This window comes from Chamaea fasciata, unplaced genomic scaffold (assembly GCF_029207755.1).
Source record: "Chamaea fasciata isolate MVZ Bird 193981 ecotype frontalis unplaced genomic scaffold, bChaFas1.0.hap1 SCAF_28, whole genome shotgun sequence".
In the NCBI taxonomy this organism is placed as follows: Eukaryota; Metazoa; Chordata; class Aves; order Passeriformes; family Sylviidae; genus Chamaea; species Chamaea fasciata.
In genome coordinates, this window is record NW_027094113.1 from 62,338 (window position 1) to 80,816 (window position 18,479).

The window sequence follows — 18,479 nt, forward strand, 5'->3', positions numbered from 1 at the left end:
TTATGTGTTTTCCTACGCTAACAGTAGCTGCTCACTCTGGAGCACAGGTAGTTTTTTCATCAATCTTCCCAGTCAAAGAGAAGGGATTTGAAAGAGCCAGTCAAATCTGGGGGATCAACAAATAGTTACAGGACTGGTGCCACAGCCAGGGGTTTGGCTACTTAGACTATCAGACTTGCTTTGAACAACCTGGTCTGCTGGGGGCAGATGGAATCCATCTGTCAGAAAAAGCAAAGAGCATCTTCATTCACAGGCTTTCCATGCTGGAGAAGAGGACTTTAAACTACAGTTGCTGGGGGAGGAGAGCCTCAATCCATCCCACTCCCATCACAGACAGCAGTGGATGTCCTGAGCCTCAAGGCATCCTGGTCCAAATGGGTCTGCTTTCAGATGCAAGGGCTTTGCCAGCATCATGGGCATAGAGTCATTTTATTACCACCTCAGCCCCTTCTCAGAAGCTGTGGCCAATGGTCCTGCCCATTTCCTCTCCAGAAGCCAATGGAATTATTTTCTGCAAGCACTCCTGCAAATCATTAGGGGGAAAACTGGCTTGAGCAGCAGAACAAGCAAGATCCAGCGCAGACTGCAGTGGGCCATGACCATCTCCTGCTGGGGCAATGCCTGCTGATCCTCATTGACATTTTGCAAGGAAAGATGGTGATGTGTCAGTGCAGCCGCAGCAAGGGCTGTGCGAAAGGACGGGAGATGGGTTTGGCTGCTCAGGAAACCACAGTTCCCTTCCTACAACTGTGGGTGCTGATAGAGCCCTGGGCAGCTCCCTGCTAGCACTGTCCCAGAGCACTGCCTGGTCCGTGGGCAGGAGGAGGCAGACCAGCAGGAGACCCAACACTGGAAGATCTGCAGGTGAGTCACAGTGTTCACAGGGGGCCTGGTTGCTCATGGAAGACAGTGCACAGGAAGCTCCTTTCATGATTCATGCTCCTTCCCTCCAAATCTAGGAGAGGGCTCAACTGGTGTTTGGTAAGAGCATATTCAGGGAGATTCTCCCAGAACACAATTTTTCTGGGTTGAGCTGGGTGTGGGTATACTGGGACACAAACATTACAGAGGCATGGCTTTTACAGTGGGGAGGGCAGCAATGCTGTCAAAGTGGAGAAGGCACTGCTGTGAAGAGGCCCATGAGTCAGGTTCTCCCCACTATGAAAGAGAACATGGAGAGCAAAAGGGCCAAAATAGAATCTACTGGCTTCCAAGGACAAGATGGCAGTAGGTGTGGGATTCATCCCTCCCTACCACCATCCCAGGGAAGAGCTGCAGAGCTCGGAGGGTGCCAGAGGGTCTAGCAGGGGATGCCAGTTTTGCTGCAAATGGTGCTTGCATGGGAAGATATGCAATGTGTAGGTTCATCCCTGACTGCACCCACAGCCCTCGGTTCTCCCCCTCCAGGCCATGCAGGTCGCTGCCCTGACCCTGGTCGCTCTTCTGGCTCTGCTGCCTCCAGCCCAGCCCTGCCTCTCAGAGATGAACAAGGTCAAGGACCTCCTGGAGGTGAACTGCACAGGGCAGGCTCTCAGCACAGTACCCCCAGACCTGCCTGTGGACACAGGCATCCTGCTGCTCAGCGACAATTGCCTGGAGTCCCTCTCCACCAGTGCCTTTTTGCCCCTTTCCCAGCTTGAGGACATCGACCTGGCCAACAATGGGCTAGTGGCTCTGCATACAGGGGCTCTGCTGCCATCTGTGAAAGAGCTGACCCTCTCCCACAATGCACTGGCAGCCCTACCGATCCTGGAGGGCCTGCCTGCACTCACCCACCTGGCTGTGGCCCACAACAGCCTGGAGACACTGGCCCCGGAGGCTTTCCGCACAGTGCCACAGCTGCAGAACCTGGACTTGCGAGGGAACAAGATGCGGCAGCTGCCCCGGGAGGCCTTTGCAGGGCTGAGGGCACTCAGGGAGTTGGACCTCTCAGACAACCTCCTGAAGGAGCTACCCAAGGAGTTGCTCCAGGACCTGGAAAAGTTGGAGACCCTCTGGCTCTCAGGGAATCAGCTGCAGACCCTGCCCACTGACTTTTTCCCAAAGGGGCGCCTCTTCATGTATATTTTCCTCACTGAGAACCCCTGGGATTGCAATTGTGACCTACAATACCTCCAGACCTGGATCCAGAAGAATGCTGACATTGTTTATCAGCCAGAGCGGGGCCTGGTGGAAACAAAGGTGGAGGTTGCACCTGAGAAGGTGCTATGCCACAACCCTGCTGAGCATAGGCAGAAGCCCATCATTCACTTCAAGCTTAACTGCAGCATCCTGGAGGATGCAGATGAGGAAGGAGGGGATGAATATAATTATGGGGAAGAAACAACAGAGAAAGCTACCATGATGCCCTTCCCTCTACATCCATTCATCCCCAAAGAGCACACTACCATGCCCTGTGCAGTCATCTCATCTTGCCTTCCTACCCTCACTACCACAAGATCTCTCCTCAACAAACCTTCCTTCAGCACCCCTTGTACCTCCACCCTTTCCCCAAGCACTTTGCTTGAGGTGCTGACAAGCAACAGAGATCTCAGCACCACCACTCCTATACCAGTCAGTCCCACCACGACACCCACACAGACCTCCAGCACTGCCACCATTCTCACTGCTGCTACCACCATCACCCTGCACAGAACTGCCACCCTTGACAATGCCACCTCACTGCCAACAACTATGAGCAGAAGCACCAGTGACCACAGTGACCAGTCCCAAACCACCCTTGCTGCCAGCATTATCTATGGCAATCCCATGGGGTCCACTGGCACATTTCGTACCACTTCCACAGCAGTGCCTTCTACTGCCATGCTAGAGGGCTCTTTCACTGTCAGATCTCCATCTCCTCCTCCAATGACGGCCAACACCATGCTTTCCACTCATGCCCCAACACCACCACCTCCCTTGGACACCACACACTTCTCCCAGCCTGCATGTGCCCCCCTATCTGCTCCTCCTCCCCTCTGCCCATGCTCCATCCCAGAACAGGCTGTACCTGTGCTGGGTTTGCAGGCCAGTGGGGACAGTCTGCAGTGGGGGCAGTGGATACTGAGGCATTGCTGCCTGTTGCACTGGGTGCTCTACCTGGGTTCTTTGGTTCTGCTGGTCTTGACCATGCTGGCTCTAGCAGTTTGGCTGGCATGGATGCGTCTGGTGGGACAACCCTCCTGGCACCAGTCCCTGCAGACCCAAGAGGTGTGGTATCCACTGCTGAAATGGAGGGAGTCAACAGAAAACCCTATAATGCATCTCAGCAGCTTCAAAATCCCCCTCCAGAGACCCACATTCTGCACAATCAAGGAAGTGGAGTTGTGCCCTGAGGTTACCTACTGCACAATTAAAGACCTGGGGATACAGCGCAATCCTCCTGCAAGTTACTCCTTCTGCACCACAAAGGAGTTGTGGGTTCACCACAGTCCTCTGCAGTTATCAGTCAAGCCTTTCTCCAGGAAGCTGATGGCCACAGACCTTGGCTTCCTGAGGACCCCATCTGCTTACAGCCTAGATACGGGTGTCAAGGCTATCAGTGATGTCAGAGTGAAATATGCAGGTAACACCATGTAAATGTTTCTTAGAGAATGTTTCTTACACTTAGAGAAAGAGATCGAGAGTTGTGGCTCTGATTTATATGCTTTGTTTTAAAAGGGAAAGATCTGCTTGCCTAGAGGGAAACCATCGATCTCCTTCCTCTAGAATTTTCAAATAGCCTGAAGGTTTCCAGAGCTAAAATAATTCCTTGGGTATTTGGCAGAGGAAAATAATGTCCTAAACTGGTCAGTGATAGTCTGGGTCTGCCACTGCCTGGTTTTGGGGTGAGTGAGGGCAAGCAGAACTTACACTGTGCTCTGTCGCAACTGCTTCTGTTCAAATTATGCACAAAAAATGCAATACACTTTCCACTCAATGCCAGGTTATTAATCACATAATAAATATTCTGTGCCTGAATTGATAAGAGGTGCTACTTTAACTTCATTGGACCTGCCACAAGTCCTGGCAGTGCACAGTGAATGAGAAATTTGTCTTCAGTATTTGGAATAGTGACGACAGGGAAGAAAAGTCCATGGAATTCCAGAATCCTAGAATATCCTGAGTTGGGAGGGACCCCTGAGGATCAAGTCCAACTCCTGGCCCTGCAGAGACACCACAACAATGCCACCCTGTGCCTGAGAGCATTGTCTAAATGCTCCTGGAGCTCTGGCAGCCTTGGAGCTGTGACCATTCCCTGGGGAGACTGTTCAGTGCCTGACCACCTTCCGGGGGAAGAACTTTTACCTAATATTGATCTATTGGGATGCCCCCATGACAGCTCCAGCTGTTCCTGGGGTCCTGTCCCAGGTCCCAGAGAGCAGAGATCAGAGCTGGCACTCCCCTCAGGGGAGGTATCTGCGACAAGGTCTCCCTTCGATGCCCTTCAGTCTGAATATGTCAAGTGCCCTCCACTGCTACTCATACCCTTCCCCTCTAGACCCTTCCCCATTTCTGTGGCCTCCTTTAGATCCTTCTTGTATTCTGGCATTCAAAACTGCACACTTACACTCCTATTCCTGACTTTGGCCCCAAATGTGTGATTCTTCCCTGTGGTACTAAATCACATGGGAAAAGCATCCCACTGGCAGGTAATAAGGAAAGTGCAAGTGTTGATGCCTCTGGATGACCCATTATGGGATGGCTGGATAGGGAGGGGTAGGGTGGGAGGCCTTGAAGGGCAAAGGATGTGGTTTGTAAAGGATTACACTAGGACAAAGCACACCAGAGCTGGCCAAACTTTGTGACCACCTGTCTAGATGTCACTCAAACATTCTGGGAGGTGAGAGAAGGAGGCAACAGTCACCCTTGGTGGGGGCCGAATGGTTTGCCCCAGAACTGGTGCATAAATGTAGCAGTTGGATTCTATGAATCACTTTTCCATCCTGAAATGCAGCTCCAGTTCTAATTGCCCCAAATGTATTAACTGCTGTAAATCAGCGTGGCCTTCTGCCAGATTAACTACTGGGTCCACAGGTGGGAATGTGTGCCTGTGCTTGGCCAGCATGATTATGTCTTCTGGTAAAGGTCTGGTGTGCAAGTATGTCCATGGACATACACATACTGAATTTGTAAAGAGGCACTTGTTTGCCTGTCAGTACTGTCCTCTAACCACACTATCCTCTCTATCCCTGTTTCCTGGGACAACAGTCAGGCAAGCAGCTTCAGTGTTGGCACAGTCTGAAGGCCCCAACAGTGGGGCACAGACATCTGGGGAGCAGAGCTGTGGAAAAAGATCTGTGTATCTTGGTCGACAGAAAGGTGAACAAGGTCCAGCAGTGCACCTGGCAGCAAGTGGAGGGCAACAAAACCCAGACTGGGTTAACAGAGACAGAGTCAGCAGGCCAAGGGAAGTGATTATCCCCTTCTTCTCAGAACTCATTAGACTACAAATTTTTGCCTTCCTCTACACGTCTGAAGTCACCCAGTTCCCTCCCCACAGACACTACTGGTACCCTGGTATTTCTCAGAATCCCATTACCTTTGCCTCTCCTTGCAACTCCTCCCTGGAACTCTCCCACCTCTTCCCCCAATGACCTGACTCCAGGTCACTCCAGGAATCCAAGCCCTCTCAAAACCACCTAGGAACCCCAAAGCCCCCAGGATCCCCTGTTCTACCCCACCATCAACCCCCACAAATCCTTGGAACCCTCAGGACTCTATTCCCTCAGGATCTCCTGTGCACCCCAAGATCCCTCTCAGGCCTGAGACACTCACATACACCCTCATGCCCAGTGAACACAGACACACAGAGCCCCAGTGCCCAGCACCACCCACTCGGGACACCTAGGTCACTGGTCTGCTGCTCTCCTCCTGTTCCTTGTGAGAAGCACCTGGATGTCTGGGTTCCCCAGCAGAAACAATAAGACTCAGACAGTTCAGGAAGCATTTTTATTTAACCGAAATGTGGGGGGAAATTGAGGGATTCTGAGCTCCCAGCGAAGAGTTCAGACAAGGGGATTGAGTATTCCTGGAGGGATAGGGCTACAATGTGGGGAATCTTTATGTTCCATAGGTTCACAACAGTCTAGGTCATGTACCCTGAGGGTGAAGAGTTGTTGGAAACCATAGAAGGAACCCACTCTGGGAGAGGGATCTGGACAGTTTTGCCCCATAGAGGTACCCATGGATGCTACCTGGATATCCCAGTATGGGGTGCAGACAAGGATACTCTAACCATTATTGGGAGTTTCAGTTGATCTCAAGGGGTCCTTAAGGTAGCTGGGGGCACGCAAGGCAGGGGGCACAGTGAGAACACAGGCTTGTAGGTCAGTATAGGCATGGGGCAAGGTACCCCGGGTAATCCAGCGCCTGGTACCTGGCTGGTAGGCGTGGATCAAGTGTGTGTCCTGGTAGGTCTCATGACTGTACCCTCCCAGTATAAGCAGTTCCCCTCCCAGCACAGCTGCACCCCCAACTACATGTGCATGGGGGAGGGGGCTAAGGAGGACCCAGATGTTCTGCTTGGGGCTGTAGACCTCAAAGGTCAGCTGGTCCCTGTAGCCAGTCTGCCCAGCCCGCTGACACAGGCCCCCTGCCACATAGAGCTGCCCACCTGCTTCCTCCATGATGTGGCCAGCTCGCTGGCCATTCATGGGGGCCAGGAGTGTGACGGGTGCACCTGGGACATAGTGGAGCAAGGATGCCTGACACTGGTAGGCTTCATCACACCCACCCGACACGTAGAGCTCACCATCCAGGACACAAGCCGCATGCCCACACAGAGCCATTGGCAGGGGTTGGCACCTCCTGGGCAAGGAGAGAGGGAGGGGTGAAGGACAGGTTAACCAGAGTTGTCCTGCCATGACTGACTACCTAAAGGTTCCCTGGTGAGCCATCTCTTCACTGACCACTCAGCAGGCAACACTTGCCAACACCCAATGAGCCCCAGTGGACAACATCAGCCGACACAGAATGGATGCCCCAAGGGCATTACTGTTCAAAGTTTTGTAGTTGCCACACCATTGGTCAACCACAGTGGGCTCCCTCAATGGACAACATTGGCCATCACCCCATGAACATTCTGCCTATGAGAGGAATCAAACTACTTTTCTCATTAGCAGATGGCCAACAACCCACAATGAACACACTACTGACCAAAAACTCATTTGCCACCCACTAGGCAACACTGGCCAACACCGAGTACCAAAGGGACATGGTTGTTCAACACCCAGTAGACCTCTCTCAAATACCACTGCAGGTCCATCCTCCACTGGAGGCTTAGTGACAGAGAGCACTGGGCACCATGACCAAGACAAGGGGCTCTGAGAGAAAAAGGAAACTAAGCATCTGCTGGGGCAGCCTCACCTCCAGGTGTCATTGGCCAGGTCGTAGCACTCCACAGTATCTGTGCAGTAGAGCTCCCCTGAGCTGCCCCCCAGGGCATAGATGAAATTACCAAGTGCCACAGCAGCAAAGTAGCTCCGTCCACATGTCATACTGGCCAAACGCTCCCAAGAATCATTCATAGGCTGGTACCTGGGTTTGAGAGGCAAAGGAGCAAGAGACTACCTGTTACCTACAACACCATGAGCTTATGTTGGCACCACTGAGGGCTACAACCCACCTACAACTTGCCAGTTCCATAATGCCTTAGGGTCACATGGTCACCTTGCATGGGAATAACCCCTCCTTCTGGACAATATCAAACCCATAATGTCCTGGGGCATCTCCAGATGGAAGCCTCCTACTCCCAAAAAGCCTGTAACACCCCAGAGAAGGAGGGCACCTCTTAAGTCCTACAACCAACCCTTCCCAGAATGTCTTGGGGCCACTTGACCAGCTGCAGAGCAACAATGTCTTGGATCCACAGGGCAGCTCTAGCTCTACCATCCCTCCCACAATGTCCTGGTGCAACATGGCAACTCTAAGTCTTCTGTAGCTCTCACCTGTAGACACTGGCTAGGGTGTCATGGATGCCATAGTAGTGTTTTCCACCCAGGATGTAGAGGTTGTTGGCCACCACAGTTACAGCGTGACGGAAGCGTGGGCCATCAGGAAAGTGTCCCAGTGCCCGCCATTCAACCTGCTTCACCAGGCCCACAGCACTGAGGTAGCGGTCTGCAAACCAGAGGTGTCTGCTGGGCTTCCGGGCAGCCAGGTTGCCCTTTACTTTGTCTCCACCACAAACCACCAGTACCTCTTGCAAGGAACGTACCCGGCATGGCAGCTGGGCCATGGGGGTGAAACTTGCTACCATGAGCTCGTGGAGGATCTTTGGGTCAGCTGCCCCTGCAGTCACAGATGGGACCTTCTTCAGTTCCAGGCTGGACATGAGGGCAAAGCGAACAGATGACAGGATCTCTTTGGCTAGATCCTCCTGGCCATCTCCATTGGCCACAAGCCATCGAGATGCTGCTTCTAAGGCTTCCAGTTCGTGGAGGACATTGAGACCATCAGAGCGGAGGAGGCGGATGAGGAGGTGTGCAGGAAGATCCAGGAAGGCCGGTGTAACCACCACACAGGGGAAGGTGGCTAAGATGTAGTTCTCTGCTACATGGACGACCTCATCCAATCCATAGGCGACAGCAAAGGCCAGCACATCAGGGACAGTTTCTGGGGTCAGGCCATGGGTGAAAACATCCAGGCAGAGAGTGAGGAGCCCCCAGGCCTGGTAGCGCAGGGACGTCTCAGCTGCCTCCAAGACCATGGGCCAAGGCCCTGCTACAGCTCCTGTGTAGGCAAAGGAGAGGAGGAGACGCAGTTCGGCTGGGGACAGCCCCGTGACCAGTGGCTTGGCAGGGTTGTGGGTGGCCTCCCGCATGGGGCAGGTGAAAAGGGCCCGGAAGAAGTCACAGGAGCAGCTCAGGGCCAGTCGCTGAACTAGGAGGAAGGAGGAATAATGGTGGGAGGCAGCAGGGGACCCTCTGCACTGTGCAACCCCCAGAACTCAGGCGTCCTGGCCTTGTGCCCATCAAAGCCCCAGCTCTGCCAAAGGGAGCAGCCCTAAGGGCAACTCTAGAGCCTGATCCCCTCCTGGAGCTGCAGTCTTATCATCCCCACCAGAGGACTTGGCTGTCCCCGAGCACCCTGTCCCACTCCTCAGCCCCTCATAGGGGAACCCCACCTCCTGCCCACCTGGGATGACCTCGTTCCCTGCCTGGAGCTGGAGGTCACAGCCCACACCATTGGTGTGGAGCTGCTCCATGGCTCTTAGTGTCTCCCACTGCTCCTCCAGGGGCCTAGAACCTTCTTCCTGGTGGTCAATCTCCAGATGCAGGGTGCAGGCAGTCACCAGCCGGGGGGCACCCAGGGCCCGGGCAGCCTCCTCCACCTCTTTTGCCCGGCCATGGGGCACAATTCCCCCATAGGCAAAGGTCAGCACAGCCCGCCAGCCCCACAGTGTGGCCCCAGGTGGCAGGGGAACATGGGGTGGAGGATCTTGGCGAAGCTGTCTGGTCCTGCCCTCCAGGAAGCGATAGAAGAAGGAGCTGATGGAGGCCAGAACCACAGCATGGGCCTTGTCATGCTCAGGGCCCACGGCCACATCCACCAGCTGTCCTGCGGTGCGGAGTTGGTCAGCCACAGCCAGGAAGTGTCCAGCGTGAGCCCCATCCCGCAGGCTCCACTGGTCTGGAGCCGGCCCCTCTGCAACCCACATCTTGCCTGTGGAAACACATGGAGCAGGGTGTCAGGGTGCTGTCTCCACCACTGGAGCCTCTGGCCCACGGCAGGAGTACTGGCTGGGGAGGTCTTGCTATTGGCACTGCCACACAGCAAAGCCACTGGATCCACCACCAAAGCCTTCTACCCCACAGCCAGGGACACCAGGCTCTGCTACTGCTCCATTACTGATTTGATGCTTCTTGGTAAAACTGCAGCTCCATAGGTGAGAACAGCAGCCCATTTCACTGCCCCATAGCTGAGCCTGATCTCCTCACTTGCCCTCATCTCTGAATCCTTAGCATGAAGCTACTGACCCACAGCCAATGCTGCTGCCCCATAGCCCAATAGCTCAGGCCACTGTCACCACTCACACCTTCAGTCCTAAAGCACACACAACCACACCCTTCCTCAGCCATTTCCCCATAGCTGAAACTACTGATGGCCCAACAGCAACCAAGCCGCTGGCCCCCAGCGAAGCCTGTCACACCTGCTCCGTGTGTGGCAGTGCCTGCTATGCACTGCTTGTCGTGTGTCACACTGCCTATCATACATTGTGATGCATTATCCTGCTAGCTGTCTGCAATGTTGCATGTCATGCTCCCCTGCACCGCGTACTGTAGAAGTGTGCTGACCCTCATGACATTGTTGCCACCCCTTGCCCCCACCGTGTTGCTTGCTGTTAGTGCAGTGTCACTTGTCCTTGCTCAGGTCATGCACTTCGCAACCCAGTGAAGAGCTTGCTGTATGCTGTGCCCCTGCATTACTCTGTGGCCTGTTATGCTGTGCCGTGCACTTGTCCCCCTTACCGCCTGCTGCTGCTCTGCAGAACTCCTGTGACCCCCTAGGAATGTGCCTGGGTAATTATAGACCAGACAGAACACGTGGCCCCAGCCAGGAGCTGGGAGAGGTTTAGGCAGAGGGAGGTCCAAGGCCCCACAGTCACCGAGCTGGGACATTGGGTCACTGAATTCTCTGAGGACAGGCAGCAGGGGCAGCTGAAGCTTGGCTCCTGGCTTACAGGAGCTTCTGTAAACCCATGTTACCCTGGGCAGGTTTTGCTGGGGATCTCTGGCCCCTCAGGCCCCTCTCTAAACTTTGTTTTTCTCCAGAGCCCAGGGTGAAGCAGAGCCCCCTTCCAATACCTCAGGTAGGTGACAGACAATGGCCTGCTTCCCCATCCCCATTAGGGGGTGATAGATCTACCACCACCTGCTGTGGTCCTGATCTGCAGCCCAGCTCCACTGACTGCCAAAGAGCTGGTGATCTCAGCTTCAGGAGCACAAGCGGACACCAGACTCTTGGCCCAGCCTCAAGTGCCCCTAGGACCACCCTGCAAACATCCAGGACCCCACCAGCCCACACAGAGCACATATCAGAGCAACACAGCCTGCCATGGCTGTGACTGTGTCCCGGTATCACTGTCCCTCCCTCTGCTGTCCTCTGGTGCCTCCATCTCCTCATGTTGTCCCCTCCCCTCACACCTCACGTTCCCCTCTCCCACGCACCTGCATTCCCCATGCCCACATTCCCTAACCCATGGCTCTCTGTAACCCATGCACCCATCCCCTAAATGTCCCATCTCTGTACTGCACTGTTCCCACATATCCAGTTGTGTAGCAATGCATCTGTATAACAGGCCATTCTGATGCACCAGCCAAACCGTTTGTGAGTAGTCTTATCAAACCACCTGCAGTTTTGTTATTAGAGCTCTCAGGAATTCATCAAGGTTACTGAGAAAACAACAGGATCAAAAATAAGAACAGAGAGCCTGAGAAACTGTCTGCAAAAAATGTAAACCCTAGATAAAGGAAGCACAACGTGATGATGGACACTTGACCAATTGGATGTCCTGAAGGATGTGTGCCATCCTCATGAACAAGCAGTTTAGCCAACCTGAAGATGTGTGCCCACGTGGACAGTAGACCTAGAATCTATATCTGGCATGTAATGTGAACAATAAAGGGCTTCTGTTGGAATCATATTGGTTGTTATTCAGTTGCCTATTTTTCTCCGCACAGTTGAATTCTGTGTCCCCAAAGATGTTTTTTCACATCCTCTACAAGTCCATTTTTCAGCACTCACCTATCCTTCTTGTGAGATTTTTTCTTCTATCTAGTTAGAATTTCCCTATCTTGTTATTTCCCATCCTTCACTGCACACCCGAGCCTGCACTTTCTGTAGCCACTAAGTTGTGAAAAAGTGCTATTAGATCTAATCTTGACCTTTTCTCTAGGCAAAATGATCCAGTTCTCACCTCTCTTTGTGCATCCTGTGCCTCTATGCTCTCCACCTCCTTAGTGGGTTTGCAGGACACACTTGTTTGTTCATAGAAAATTCAACCTGCTCCAGTTCTCAGGGGTCCCTTCCAGCCTCAGATATTCCTCAATTTCAACCCTGAAGCACGTAGCTCTATAAACTTCCTGAAATGCTTTTTAGAAAAACACCCCAGGCTCCCAAACATTTCTTGGGCAACCCATGACTTCTTCCCTACTCCACCTTCCCCATCTTCAGCTCAGAGCCAAGCACTTCTTCAGAAGCTTTGGCTCCAGACCCTCACTGATGGGCTCAGTGCAGTGTAATCCCACACCTTGTCAAGAAGCCTCACAGGACCCACTCAACCACAAGGACCTCACTGAAGCTGCAGCGTAGTGCTCACGCTTGCACACATAATAATGAGACATGGAGGCAAAGTAAGCTGTGCACAGAAATCACAGCTAGACCAGAAAATGCTGCTTCCCCTTCAGCAGCTCCAGCTTTCTGCACCTCAGCCCAAACGCCAGGAAACAGTCACATGACACGACAATGTTGTGACAACTGCTGATTGGACCAAATCTTTATTACACAATGTCCTAAGTACATACAGCATTTGGAAGCCAGCTCACAGGGGAGAGAGGTGACATTTACAGCTTGGGAGGTCCTGTCAGCCTCCAGCCCTCCTTGTTACCAATCTTCATGAGAGCTGCAGTGATTCCGAATCCCAGACATGCTGTGGTGCCAGTGAGGTAACTGTGAGCTGAAGAGAACACATCAAACCAGAAAAGATCCATTAAGGCACAAGTCCTTTGCAACAGATCTTGATAGACTGCCATTTTTCATAAGTCCCTTGATCATTAGCAACACTGGCCAGAGGAACTGGAAAAGTGGCCTTTTTATAAAATTGCATGCTGATGGCTTGCAATTTGAAATATCAGTTTCAGTAATCCACTGCCCCATCCTCGTAAGTAAGCAATCTTAAATGGCTCATTTAAGTGACAAAAGTAACAATCACTGCTTTAACCTCTCATCAGCTCAGCAACTAGGACAAGATTAATTCTATTTCACCACAATTACAACTTAAATAAACCCCTCACTTCTTGAGGCTCAAGAATGAATGTCTACAGAAAATAGAGCTGTGTCAGTATCTGCAGGAGCTGCTTAAGCCTTACAAGGGGCTATAGGAGTAATAGCAGCAGGACACAGCTCGTCCCTCAGACTACGTGAAGAACTCACAAGGCAGACATTAGATTGGACTTGCAGTCTAAAATAAATCACATTTGTTGCCAAAAAAACATGGATTTCCACAACTATATTTTTCCTATCCTGTGATTTTAAGGTACAACTGGTAGCTCTTACTGGCAGTACTGAGTCAGCTTTCCTTTCATTCTGTATTTCATTTCCCATTCCCTTTTGTGTCCTCCCCTCCTTGAAGCCATACTTATTTTAGCAGGGCCATACAATGCCAATGAAACTGACATGAATCGAGGCTGAGATGAATGGTTACCAAAGAAGCCTAACATCAACATTCTTTAATATTTTTCCCCGACAGAGAAGTTTCTAAAACCAGCAAGGGCACGTTTCCATGCAGGCATTGTCCAGAGTTACCTCTCACACCCAAGACAGCTCCCGCGGCACAGCCACCTATGAAATAGTTCAAAGGATCTTCTGGTTCTTCCCGGACTTGGGCACTGAGACAGGTACTTAAGCCAAACACAGCTCCCAGTGTAGCTGTAAAAAAAAAGTAAAAAAACCCAAAATCCTCAAGGACCAAGGAATTCCCACTGAGCATGATTTCAATATTAGCAGTGACTAAATGACAAAGTAAGATCTGTTTCCCATTTCCCGGGGACATCCTATCCCAGCTGCTACAGTGAGATTTAGCATTCACCCAGTCCCACCCAGCTTCCCTGAGTTTCTCCCACTGCACCACGTGGATCCCACTCAGCTGCGAGCTGGAGCCTCAGAGCACTGCACAACCACTGCTGCCAAACAGCACTGCATCCTGTCAGGGTATCGCCTAACAGCCTTTCCTGACTAGGAGATGGGGCACCCCTGACAGCTGGGGGTACTGGAGGGGAGCAGTGGTGTCTGTCCAGCCATCTCCCCAGCTTTGCCTGAACTCTGCACTGTAACTCAGCCCTCAAGTCCCTGTAAAGCCACGTCACAGCACTGGGCAGAGCAATTCCAAGGGCTCTGCTCTCCCTGCACACTGCTAGTCCTGGCACTTTTCTCCTCTGCCTGCCTGGGGCTCACAATGATTACTGGACAGTAGAAAAATGAACTGAGCTTGTAAATTATTTTTGTTTGTAAACTGACTTTGAAATTGAATTAAGAATTTTGAATTGAACTAAGAAACTGCAAAGTAGAAGCATCCTGTCCACTGAATAATTACAGACCTCATCCCATCAGACCCTACACTGATAAAATTGCAAACTTTGGCAAAGAGCTGTGTCAAGAAAAGCTGGGTTTATATCTAACACAAATTCTTGATCATGAAATGTGAAACTGTCTACCCGGCACCATCTGCAGATTTCAATTCACCTTTCTTGGGAACAACAAAAATGTCCAAGATAAAAATTTTCAATCCCTATATAAAACCAGCAGCGCCTGTTACAAACCTATGCAGAAAATTAATTATGTTGATGCCAAAACGAAATGAAAAGAGCACTGAAGAAATAAAAGCCCCAGACCCAGGACTGCATTTCAGCCTTCCTGCTCTCCCTTTTGGACCAAGCATCTGTAGGCCAAATGCACAGCTTGAAGCCATAAGGTGTGGCCCCTGAACGGCAGACAGGACAAACTTTTCTCAAGTATGAAACTAGTAAGAGGACCCAATACACCTGTTTAGGATTAAGGGATTTATTGAAATCACAGTTGATTACATGATCCAATCCTTTCATAACCTCAGCTTATTAGAGGAGATGCCAGATCTTGGCTTAGAGTCGAACTACTCAAAAATGCAAACCTGGTCCAATTGTGCTCCAGTTCAGAGCATCAGCACTTGGGGAGAGGCAGGGGTGGCACAAGCCATTGAACTGGACTGAAAAGTCTGCTAAGAGGGAAACTGCACTTCACAAAGGGCAGAGGGAGCTTCTGCTTCTGCCAAGCAGCCCCTTCAGCGCCCTGCTCTTCTCTTCAGCATCCACTTTCTCTTCCAGAGACAATTCAAGACAACTACATGATCCTTGTCTATAGAACATGACGGAAAAAAACCCAAGTTTATTTTCCTTTTGCCACCAAAAACACTGCATTGTTTTTAGCAAATGCAATTTATTAAATACAATGCCTACATATATTAAGCAAAAAGCTAAATTTGCTTACACTATCTTGTTGCCCACAAACTGAATATTCTAAAAAAACCCCCAATGTAACTTTTACTCTAGATTGCAAAAAATATGTTACCTGACCTGCAAATCAAAGATATGTCTTTCCATTTCAGTGTTCTGGCTCTCGGCTAAACGACCCAGGGCCGGTGGAGGAGAGAACCACCGAAACCGTGCAGGAGCAGAGGCAAGGGCAAAAGCGAGGGCGCAGCCAGATCGGGCAGAGGCGAGACTCCGCAACGACGTGCCGGAGTCCCACCCCATAGTTACACCGCGAGGGTCCGAGCCCTTACCCATCGTGACACTGTCCGCCGCCGCCGTCTGCAACGCGGCCAGAGCAGAGCCGGGACGCAGCAGGATGATGCGATACGCCGCCCCGACCAGGCCTGCAACACAGCACTGTGCGTCATTGCCCGAGCCCAGGCTCAGGCCCCGCTCGGCCGCCCCCCTCCCCCCGCCGCGCGTTCCCTTCCCCTCGGTGCCCACCCGCGGCCGCGCCCACGCGCGTGGTGACCCAAGCGCGCTGAGGGCACTGCTCGCCCTCGGGCCCATCCCAATAGCCCGCCATGGCCACAGGGGCACGACCGAGCTATCGCGAGAGCACGGCGCGGCCCCGCCCCGCGAGGCAGCGAGGCCGGGGACCGTCCCATAGGCAGGCGCGGCGAGCGCGGAGGCCCCGCCCCCTTGCGGCGCCGGCGGGAGGCGGGGCCGAGAGCGGCGGGAGGCGGGGCCGAGAGCGGCGGGAGGCGGGGCCGAGAGCGGCGGGAGGCGGGGCCGAGAGCGGCGGGAGGCGGGGCCGAGAGCGGCGGGAGGCGGGGCCGAGAGCGGCGGGCCGGGGCCGTGTGGGCTCCGCGCCGGCCGCTGCCGAGCGCGGCCTCACCCTCGCTGGCCTACGGCATTTCTGCCTCGCCTTCCCGGTTACTCCACCCGCGGCTCTCAGTCTTTTTGCCTAAACTCGGGGCTCTGACCCTGCCGTTTTTCTTTGCTGGCTGCTTGCGGGGCGGGGAGATCGGTGTGGTTTGGTTTGGTTTGGTTGTGGGTGTTTTGAATTTTTGTGGGGAAGGGTTTTTTGTTGTTGTTGTTGTTGTTTTGGGTGTTTTTTTTTAATGCGTTGTGGGGTTTTTTGTGTTTTTTACGGTTTTTTGGGAGGTTTTTGTTTGTTTTTTTACTCTTACTTAATGGTGCTTAAAATATTTTTAATGAATTTTCAAAGATTCTGATGTAATTTTCTGTGTCTATACTGCTGTATGGCCCTGTTTCCTTCTGAAATAATAAAGATGCTTTGACACAGGTTATAGGGATGCTGTATACACTGATTTTTCTAGTTGTTCATTGTACACTAATAAAAAGACAACTCTCTACTGCGCCTTCTCGGTGATGTACAGAAAATCACGCAATGAAAAGCCAATGTATATAAATGAGAAGGAGGAGTCCTTTAGCTTTATTCAGATAACAAAGGAGAGTCCACTGGACCATGCCCCAAGTGGGTTTTCTCTCTCCATGTTTCAGAAGGCAAAGCCTCCCTTTTATCCTAAACTCCCAGCCACAGTGCCCTCTTCCTTTCTCCATCACCTGAGGTACTAGGAAGGCACAGCCTTCCCGAACCGCCTACCACGTATTCCCCCTTGAACCTGTCATTTTACCCCAAAGTTCAGAAGTTCCGGCTTGTGCAGAGTCCCCCATTTGTTTCAGGAGTCAGGCTGTCTGGACTCTGTAACAAACCTGCTGCTTGAAGTTAGTGGAGACATTAAGTGCCATTTCAAAGGCGTTAACACCCATACCTTCATCCATTGAATTGTTTGAAAAGACATTAGCACACCCTGTCAATCCTTCCTCTTCTTATTGCTCAATTTGACTTCACAAACCCTAGGTTATTATTAACCTTTTTTAACAACCTGGCACGGTACAAAGATTAATATTTGAAACACCCCCTCCCAACTCTTCCACCTCTTGCCCCTGCACCAGGTGTGGCAAGCAAATACAGATGTGAAAAACAAGTTCTACTTTCTTTTAGAATTTTGAATTATTAAAAAAATATGAATATCGACCTAATGCCGATATCCAACTATGACAGACAAAGACTCTCTAACAGTTTAAAGTTAGAAAGTGTATGTTTAATTACGACGCCGGGCAGCGTGCGGGATAGCTCCCAAACACACGCGCCCCTACAGAAGATCTCAGGGTCTTTTTATGTACAGAAGGATTGAATACCCAAAACACAAATGTATCTTCATGACTTTAGTACGTCCCATTCCCTGCTTCGTATGGTAATTAGCCAAAAGCTATTAAGCATGCGTGGTTTGTTCTTTGAAATGGGTCGGTGGTCTTTTTTATGGGGCAGGGTCTCAAAATGATGAAGTGAGTGAGTCTTCTTCGCTTTGACTTTTTAACCTTTTAGTGTTGCGTGACAACTGAATCCCGTTTTCCCAGGAGTATTTGATTTCTGAAGTCATTGTCCTTCTTGAAGCCTATTGATTAGTCAGAATACACAAACATAAGTTGACAGGCCTCATGATTTATCAGTTCCTTAAATCCGGCTTCTGCTTATCAAAAGGGAAGTCTATCTGTCTTACTTCGGCAATATCTGGTTTAACTAAAGTCTTTAATTCTTCAAAACTAATGTTTCAATTTTATAAGTTTAATAGAAATAAAAATAGACAAAATAGGAGATAGAATAAACTAAGCTTTTCGGCTGAGGGGGGACTTGGCACCAGGTCTGCTCGTCGCACCCCTCACCCTTTAGGACTTCTATCTTTAAGGAGCACCATAGTGAATATTCAATAGATGGTAATCAAACATTTCTTTTTGATCTGTTTTAAGTATTTTTGATAATCTTATTTAGTAGATTTATTTTGTGGGTGCCTCCACATAGTCTGGTAACATGAATATAAATCTTCTTTTGAGGTTTTTTGGTTCTTTTCAGTTGGATAAGAAAACAGAAAGTTAACAGTTTTTTTCTTAAAAGGGTCACAAGGTGACCCTCTTCCCATAGCTTTAGGCTTGGTGGCTTAAGCGTTACAAAAAAATCTTACCCCTCTGGTATAATCAAAAATACACATTCATTACCCTTCTAAATTCTTATTAATAAAAACATAATACAGTACAATTATAATAGTTATGCGAAAAGTCAACTACATAATATACACTTATAACAATCCTCCCTTTCCTTTTTTTATAACTCATTTGGCTTGAGCCATTTTTTTTGTTTTTTGGCCTCTATTATTCGTTCATTTTTTTCATAGATCAGTTTTGCTTCTTCAAAGGGGTCTTTCATAT

General features: G+C 50.9%; 3 protein-coding genes across 3 annotated transcripts; 1 reads left to right on the top strand and 2 right to left on the bottom strand.

Moving 5' to 3' along the window:
- The first annotated feature begins 660 nt into the window (after positions 1-660).
- Positions 661-3,899, top strand: LOC136302243 (platelet glycoprotein Ib alpha chain-like). The gene is given in 2 exon segments (XM_066205629.1): positions 661-864; positions 1,408-3,899. Coding segments are annotated over 2 exon segments (2,355 nt in total). The 3' UTR covers positions 3,559-3,899.
- A 2,007-nt stretch (positions 3,900-5,906) lies between these two features.
- KLHL33 (kelch like family member 33) lies at positions 5,907-10,453 on the bottom strand. Its single transcript, XM_066205574.1, has 5 exons — positions 10,431-10,453; positions 9,097-9,624; positions 7,908-8,841; positions 7,327-7,497; positions 5,907-6,768 (listed from the first exon to the last, which is right to left on the bottom strand). Exons 2-5 carry the CDS (start codon positions 9,617-9,619, stop codon positions 6,192-6,194), a joined length of 2,205 nt encoding a protein of 734 aa, XP_066061671.1. The 5' UTR covers positions 9,620-9,624; positions 10,431-10,453; the 3' UTR covers positions 5,907-6,191.
- Positions 10,454-12,427: 1,974 nt separating this feature from the next.
- NDUFA11 (NADH:ubiquinone oxidoreductase subunit A11) lies at positions 12,428-15,805 on the bottom strand. The gene is made up of 4 exons (XM_066205662.1): positions 15,690-15,805; positions 15,497-15,589; positions 13,486-13,608; positions 12,428-12,637 (listed from the first exon to the last, which is right to left on the bottom strand). The coding sequence occupies exons 1-4, from the start codon at positions 15,769-15,771 to the stop codon at positions 12,525-12,527; spliced, it is 411 nt and encodes a 136-aa protein (XP_066061759.1). The 5' UTR covers positions 15,772-15,805; the 3' UTR covers positions 12,428-12,524.
- Positions 15,806-18,479: the final 2,674 nt, after the last annotated feature.

Bases quoted from the DNA above. Each gene is read 5' to 3' on its own strand.
- KLHL33 (XM_066205574.1), bottom strand. From the start codon at position 9,619: ATGTGGGTTGCAGAGGGGCCGGCTCCAGACCAGTGGAGCCTGCGGGAT. The intron at 7,498-7,907 runs GTGAGAGCTACA...TCTCAAACCCAG, and splicing joins ACCCTAGCCAGTGTCTACAG to GTACCAGCCTATGAATGATT. The intron at 6,769-7,326 runs GTGAGGCTGCCC...CTCCTTGCCCAG, and splicing joins CTGGCCAATGACACCTGGAG to GAGGTGCCAACCCCTGCCAA.
- NDUFA11 (XM_066205662.1), bottom strand. From the start codon at position 15,771: ATGGCGGGCTATTGGGATGGGCCCGAGGGCGAGCAGTGCCCTCAGCGC. The intron at 15,590-15,689 runs GTGGGCACCGAG...GCTGTGTTGCAG, and splicing joins GCGCGTGGGCGCGGCCGCGG to GCCTGGTCGGGGCGGCGTAT. The intron at 12,638-13,485 runs GTAACTCTGGAC...TGTTCTCTTCAG, and splicing joins AGCTGTCTTGGGTGTGAGAG to CTCACAGTTACCTCACTGGC.